This window comes from Colobus angolensis, unplaced genomic scaffold (genome assembly GCF_000951035.1).
Source record: "Colobus angolensis palliatus isolate OR3802 unplaced genomic scaffold, Cang.pa_1.0 Scaffold539, whole genome shotgun sequence".
NCBI classification, from domain to species: domain Eukaryota; kingdom Metazoa; phylum Chordata; class Mammalia; order Primates; family Cercopithecidae; genus Colobus; species Colobus angolensis.
Window position 1 is genome coordinate 450,426 of NW_012118921.1, and position 7,518 is coordinate 457,943.

A 7,518-nucleotide genomic window follows, 5' to 3' on the forward strand; every position below is an offset into this window, starting at 1 on the left:
TCACCATTACTATGACCAAGCCCCCTTCCCTTTGGTGACCACTGCCAGGATCCTGCCCTTACCTCTCTAGGAGGTGGCAAAGGCCTGGGGTGTGGGAGACCCGAGCCCCGTGGACTGACTGTGGGCCCCGGAGCTCTGGTGGGTCATCTCCCAGAGGAGGAAAGCAGCAGGCAGGGCATCATTCTGTTCGCTAGAAAGGAATATCCCTGGGACACACTGGTATCAGCTCCTGATCTGAAAGGCGGCCCCGACAGCCATGAGTAATCGATCCGGAGTCTAACAGAATGGAATCGGGGCCCCCGACTCCATCACTAGTTCTAGTAAGTGGCAAAACCTCTCTGAGCCTCACTGTGCAGGGATGACGCCTGTCTCAGATGATGGCTATGCAAGTACTATGCAAACTGCCAAGTGCCCAGCACACTCCACACCCATGCCCTGGCCCTGCCACCCCAGCCCAAGCACCGGTGGGCCTCACCCGTGAGGATGGAGAGCCTGCGCATGGCGGGGAAGGGGTGGTTGCCGGAGGTATCCAGGATGTCGAGCTGGTACATGTCGCCGCGGATGTTGTACACCTTGCGGTGGAAGTCCTCGATGGTGGGTGTGTATTGGTCCTCGAAGCGCCCATTGAGAAAGCGAGACACAATGGAGCTCTTGCCCACCCGAGAGGCGCCCAGCACCACCATACGGTATGAGTTCTTGGCGGGCACACTGAGCGTGCAGTTCCCGCTGGACAAAGTCTTCATCATGGCTCGGGGCTGTGACAAAGCGAGAGAAGCAGACGTCAGGGGACCCCCGACCTGGCCCTGCCACCTTTTGTTAGAGGCCTTGGCCTCCTCTCTAGGGCCTCTGTCTAGGTCTCAGTTTTCTGTCTGTAAAACGGGAACCTCAGATGAGGTTCTAAGGGGCCTTGGAGTTCTACCCTCTCATTCATTCATGCCCTCTCCTTTACTCCTTCCTTCATCCACTCACTCACTTACCGTCCGTTCATTCACCCTTTCGTTTATGCAAGCACCGGACTCCTGGGATTTGAATCCTTGCCTTGCCTCTAGCTACTGACCTTGGGCAAGTAGCTTAACCTCTCTAGAAGTCACTTTTCTCATGTACAAAATGAGCCCAAGTCATAGAGTTGTTGCAAAAGGCTCAGCACATGGTGAAATCTCAAAAATGGTATCTATCGTGAGAATCCGTTCTTTCCCTGGTTCATCCATCTGGCTTTCCAGGAGCCTGTGAGTCTAGGATAAGACCCGGGGAAGGCACTAGCATGCATTTCTTGAGCCTGAGGCAGGAGGGGGTTCTGTGGTCATTCAGCCCTCCTGGGAAGAAGGGAAGGCTATGTCCACACCGCATGCTCCAAGCTGGATGCCTGGGGTGGCTCCTGCAGCCACCCACCTTTAGACCTGTGCTCTGCATCTGGCGGGCTCCCTCCGCTCCCTGGCCTGCCTGGATATTTTTGCCTCCCAGGCTCTAGGTGTTTACTTGCCTCCAGGAGACCCAGAGGCCCGGAGTAGAGGATGTGGAATGGGGAATAACTCATGGCTGGCTCAAGTTTCCCACCCAACTCCAAAGGTTAATGGTTCTGGGGCAAACCCAGAGCTTTCTATGGGAGCCTCTTGACCTCATGAAAGAGGCCGACATGGATCCAAGCTCTTGCATAAGCAAACCCACAGGCTCCACCAGGCTCATCCCAAAGGCTCTTTACAGCCCAGCCCTCCTTCCTTTCCTACCTCAGTGCCCACCAGAATCCTCACCCCAGACCCCCTGACCCCAGTCACCCTAGTTAGTGTGAGCTCTGCTGAGATCAGCCTCCAATCCTTTGCTCATGCCACCCCTCTGCAGAACACCCTCCTCCCCTTAAGTTTCAGGATCTGGCTCAAGTGCCACCTGCTCTCTGAAGGCCTCTCTGATCTCCCCACCCTAGCAGGAATCCCTCCTCTCTCCAGAGAGCTTTCCAGCTCCTGAACTGCAGATGGGCACAGGCCTGCTGAAATGTCAATCCCCTCGGTCCTCCGCAGGCTGCCACAGGTTGTGCAGGTTGGCCACTGCACAAGGCACATGGCTGGGTGGGCAAGTGGGGGCTGCATCCCAGAGGGGGGGGGCTGCATCCCAGAGGGAGGGGCATCTTGTGTAGAGGAAGACACATTGTTTTTAAATTCACACAAAAAACTGTATGTGCCCATACTCAGTCCCCACCCCGGGATGCCCCAAGTCTGTTTCCCTGAGTGCCTCGTCCATTGACCCAAGGTGCTTTCCAACACCATCGCTTCCTGGCTATCATGATGCTAAGGTCTGAGATGGCCACTCGAGGTGGAGACGTTGCCTGCATGTGAGTCCCTGGCACACATCTGGATCTGCTCACCCAGCCCAACTACCAGCCTCTGTGCAGGAAACCGGCTCTCAAAAATACCTTTGTTAAAAGTCCTGATTGGTGGTATTTGCCAATTTCCATGGCATAAATGCTCCCACCATGGTCAATTCTAAGCTACCAATGTGACTTCGATGAATGAATCACAAAGGGACGCACACAATAAGCCAGCTCAGCACACGGCGGACCCCAGGCCTGGAGCCACAAGGACGGCAACTGCTGCCACTTGAGCCCACGCAGTGTGCCAAGCCCCGCACTAAGTATAGAAATAATCATAGCTGGCATTTATTTTGCAGCTAAAATATGCCAGAGTGTTCTAAGTGCTGCACACATGTTAACCTATTTCTCCCTTCAGTAACCCCAGAAAACAGGTGGTATTATTCTCCAATTTACAGATGAGGAAACTGAGGCACAGAGAGGTTAAATTACTTGCTTACAGTTGCACAGCCAGTAACCAGCAGAGGAGAGGTTTGATCCCAGGTGGTCTGTTCCGAGCTCAGAAGGCTCTGTGACTAGCCTACCTGGTTAATAAGGGAGCCTGGGCAGTAGTTCAAGCCTAAGACCCCCACGTCCCCAACCCAGCTCCCGCCTAAAGCTGTCTTTGAATTTATCCCACAAAACTGCCATGCCATGTACACAGCAGGGGCTCAATAAATGATCTGTGCATTCATCAAATGGTAAATGGCTCTGTCTTTGGGTTTGCCTGAAGCCCCGCTCTGGGACCTTCTTTCCTCTGCCTCAACCACCTGACTGGCCCAGGGGCCGTGCTAAGGAGGGCCCTCCCCCGGGCAGCCCTGATGAGGTGCCCAGGGCATACGTGTGGGAGGCAGGAAGTGAGAGAGAGAGGGTGGAGAGAGGGCTGCCAGACCACAGCAGGGAGCCCTTCTCAGTTTCTGCCAGGCTGTCTCAGCCAGCCTGGGCCTTCAGCAGAGATTGGGGGGGGAAAGAAGCCCTACCCCATGACAGCCCCCTCTCCAAGTCCCTCTGCAGACAGCTTGACTCTGCTGGTGGTCACTTCTGTCTAGACAGGACGGGAAAGGGGCCAGAAGCTCCCAGGGATAGTATTTGTCTCCATCACTGCCCTGCCTAGCCTCCAGCCCAGAGCTTGGTACAGATGAGCTGATAGCAATGACTTAATGAGCTTCAGGGAGTCAGAGAGAGGAGGCAGGAGTCAAAGAGGCAGAGAATCAGAGAGAGGAGGCAGGGAGTCAAAGAGAGGAGGCAGGGAGTCAAAGAGGCAGGGAATCAGAGAGAGGAGGCAGAGAGTCAGAGAGAGGAGGCAGGGAGTCAGAGAGAGGAGGCAGAGGGTCAAAGAGGCAGGGAATCAGAGAGAGGAGGCAGGGAGCCAGAGAGAAGAGGCAGAGGGTCAAAGAGGCAGAGAATCAGAGAGAGGAGGCTGGGAGTCAGAGAGAGGAGGCAGGGAGTCAGAGAGAGGAGGCAAGGAGTCAAAGAGGCAGGGAATCAGAGAGAGGAGGCAGAGAGTCAAAGAGAGGAGGCAGAGGGTCAAATAGGCAGGGAATCAGAAAGAGGAGGCAGGGAGACAGAGAGAGGAGGCAGGGAGTCAGAGAGAGGAGGCAGGGAGACAGAAAGGGGAGGCAGGGAGACAGAGAGAGGAGGCAGGGAGTCAGAGAGAGGAGGCAGGGAGACAGAGAGGGGAGGCAGGGAGTCAGAGAGAGGAGGCAGGGAGACAGAAAGGGGAGGCAGGGAGACAGAGAGAGGAGGCAGGGAGTCAGAGAGAGGAGGCAGGGAGACAGAGAGGGGAGGCAGGGAGTCAGAGAGGGGAAGCAGGGAGACAGAGAGGGGAGGCAGGGAGTCAGACAGAGGAGGCAGAGAGTCAGAAAGAGGAGGCAGTGAGACAGAGAGGGGAAGCAGGGAGTCAGAAAGAGGAGGGAGGGAGACAGAGAGAGGAGGCAGGGAGTCAGAAACAAGAGGCAGGGTGTCAGAGAGGAGGCAAAGAGTCAGAGAGAGGAGGCAAGGTGACAGATAGAGGAAGCAAGGAGTCAGAAATAAGGGACAGGGAATCAGGGAGGGCAAAAAAGGAGAAAAAAAATCCTCTGTGGTTTTTATCTCTGAGAGAAGACTGATTCTTCACATGGCCTGAGCCATGTGGGGCTGTGTGAGACATCTGGACACCTGGACGCCAGGTGACAGTGCCTCTGTGGGCTCTGCCTCCTGCCTCCACATCTGTCTTCCCTCTCCTCCCCCAGAGATGGCACCATGGGCACCCTTGTGGGCATGTCTCTCCTCTGCAGCCTGTTCTCCCTTCTCCATCCTCAGCCAGGCTGAGCTCACACAGCGAGGAGCAGACAGGGATGAGTTCGAAGGGCCCTTTGGGAATTTGGAGTCCAATATCAATCACTGAATGGATTTCAGGAAGTCAGAGAGAGGAGGCAGGGAATCAGAGAGGGGAAGTAGGAAATCAGAGAGACGAGGCGCTGAGAGGCAGGAAATTCAACAGAGACCCCTTAACAACACAAGTATCCGAATGCACATACTGTGACTACTGACCCCACCACAGGGCCATTCTGAGGACAGGTGGAAGCCAGAACGTTCCCAGAGCAGAGATGAGGGGGTGCCATCCTGGGGGCACAGTAACCACAGCCAGGAAGGCATCCATCAGCCCACTTAACTGATGGGGACATTGATGCTCAGAGAGGTTAAGTCACTTGCCCCAGTCGACACAGCAGATGACTAGCTGGGCTGGGAGCAGAACCAGGTTGTTTGGCTCCAAAGTCTGGGCTCTTAACTCTATGAAAGCCCACTCCCGGCCAAAATTGGTCTTTTCCAAAACACTGTCTGTCTCAGTGAAGCCTCAGCTGGCGTCATGCTGGGGGATGACCCCTCAGACATATTATATTCTCACTCCCTCTCTCCCTGCAGGCAGCGGAGCGGAAAGGGGGCAGGCACCTCCCAGGATTCTCCCCCAATCCTGCCAGCCACCTCCGAGCAAGTGCACCTGTGGATTCAACACTTCTTCTCCCTTAAGCCTCTCCCCCAGGGCCTGCCTGGAAGATGAAAGGGTCACACAGGCACGGGCAGCAGGACAAGAGTCTGGATATGTTCTCCTGGTGTATGCCCCAGAGCCTATTTCACTGCACTGCCCCTCCTCCACCCCCCATGCCTCCTCCATCAGCGCACACTCAGCCTCTCTGGACACGCACATTGCCGTCACTGGCCTCCAGCTGCCACTCTGAGAGTCCAGGGGCTTGGCAAAGCCAACCCCACCACCCTTGGCAGCTCAGGTGGTAGAAGGTAGGCAGGCATCCGCTTTCAGCAGGCCAGCTCTGCCTCTCACCAGCCCCGCAGCCCTGGGCAAATGACTTGGCTCCCTGGGGCTCAGGTTATTCCTCTGTTAATGGTAAGAAACGAACTCCCTGTGTGGCCCTGGGCTTCCAATAAGTCTGGAGGCTGACCCAGCTCCTGGGCCGCAGCAAACTGAACACATGCTGGGTTCTTTTCTTTGTGGCACTTTATCTTGGCAGCCGTGGGGCTGCCCAGTGAGGCTGGACTGGAATGCAGACGCAGGTCTTGCAGGGAACCCATCTTGTCTCTGACACCATGGGAGGCCTGAGTCACCAGCTCCTGACCTGGCTGCTCCCTCCCATCCTGGCTTCCCACCTTCCATGAGGTCTTGGACAACATCCCCTGTCATCCTCCCAGTGCTGGGGACAAGAGGAGGGGAGGGCACAGAGAGGCCTCCAGAGCTGCCTTCTGGGCCCTCCAAGACAGCTAAGTTACAGGAAACCCCTCCTGGAAAGGGGATCATCCAGGAAACTCACTCAGCACCAACCCAGAAAAAGCTCAAGAACTCTGGATAAGGAAGGTACTTCTTAATCTTCCTTAGCCAGCTCCAGAAGGGGGACAGGAGTGTTTGGGGAAGTTGACTCGTCTTCCTTAAGCCCCAGTTTCCTCCTATTTAGATGGGCTATTACTCTAGCTCTTTAAATGGAAAGCCTCTGGCACCAAAACTAGAACATAGTAGAAGCTCAATAAATCTTTCTTTTTTGGGATAAGTAAAGGGTATAGCACCGAGTTTGACACATATAGTAGGTGCTCAACAAATTTAATTTTCTCCAGGTATGTAAAGTTGCCAGACGATCCTGGCACATAGTAGGTGCTCAGTCAATTTCACTTTCTCTGGTCATCTAAGGAATCACTGAGCTTTCCTCCTCCAAGCCTCTACCCTTTCTTCCCGGCTGCTCCACTTCCCCCAGATCCCCAGCTCTCCTGGGGTGTCTCCTACCTGGGAATGGCGGGCCGGGCCTCTGGCACGGCTGGGAGAGCTGCCTGGAAGCGCCGAGAGCCGCGGGGAGCCGCCTGCTGCTCCAGCCGCCGAGCCTCCCAGACTCTGTGGTGACTCCCGGGTCACTGCGCGGGGATCCTCCCCTGCGCGGCTCGGGACGCCGGGCTGGGCGCGGCCGGGCAAGGAGGCGCAAGGGGCAGGTGCCCCATGGGTGGGCTCCGAGGGCTCGGCGGGGCCCGGGCAGGGGGCGGGCTCCGGCTCGCCGCCGCCGGCCCTGCCCTGCCCCGAGCCGGGAGCCTCCTGCTGAGCCAGGTGCCCGGAGGCTTGGGGATGTCCGATCCGGGGGTCCCCGCCTGGGGCTCTGGGGTTGGGGGCGGAGAGGTAGGGGCGACTCAGGTGATGAAGGAGCAGCCTCTAGAGACTCGGGGAGGGGGATCCTTTGGAGGTGACTGTGGGTGCGTGTCCCGGGTGGGCGAAACCTCCTGGTCGCCTATGCCACCTTCTCCGCCTGCCCCAAAGGAGGTCGCTCGGATTGGGGGTATCTGGCTGCGGGGCTCGGCCGCGGCCTCCTCCTCTGCCCGCGGCTGTGCAGCTCTCCCCGCTCCGGAGGGACGGCTTCTTTCTCCCCGCGCGGCGACGCCAGCAGCTGAAGGAGGAGCAGGGCGCTCCGCTCTGCTCTGCGCGCGTGTGGGAGGGGGCCTTGAACGCCGCCCCAAGGTTTCGCAGCTCCAAGTTAGCACCAACCCGGCTCCTCCTCCTCCTTCACCTTCTCCTGTCCGCAGATGAGGAGAACTTTGTGTGTGGCCCTGGGTTCTCCCTCCTTCCCCCTCTCGCAGGCAGATGCCCCACTGTCACCCGCAGGGCGAAGAGGTCGCTGATCCCTCCGAAAGGTGGCAGAACCTCAGGCCCCTGA

General features: G+C 57.2%; 1 protein-coding gene across 1 annotated transcript in view; it reads right to left on the reverse strand.

The window, feature by feature from the left end:
• The window catches only part of RASD2 (RASD family, member 2), a 13,258-nt gene extending 6,463 nt beyond the window's left edge, over nucleotides 1–6,795 (reverse strand). The window contains exons 1-2 of the mRNA XM_011961147.1: nucleotides 6,606–6,795; nucleotides 476–755 (exon numbers count right to left, since the gene is read on the reverse strand). Of these exons, the coding sequence (XP_011816537.1) occupies nucleotides 476–746 (271 nt within the window). The 5' untranslated portion in view covers nucleotides 747–755; nucleotides 6,606–6,795. The remainder of the gene's footprint in view (nucleotides 1–475; nucleotides 756–6,605) is intronic.
• Nucleotides 6,796–7,518: the final 723 nt, after the last annotated feature.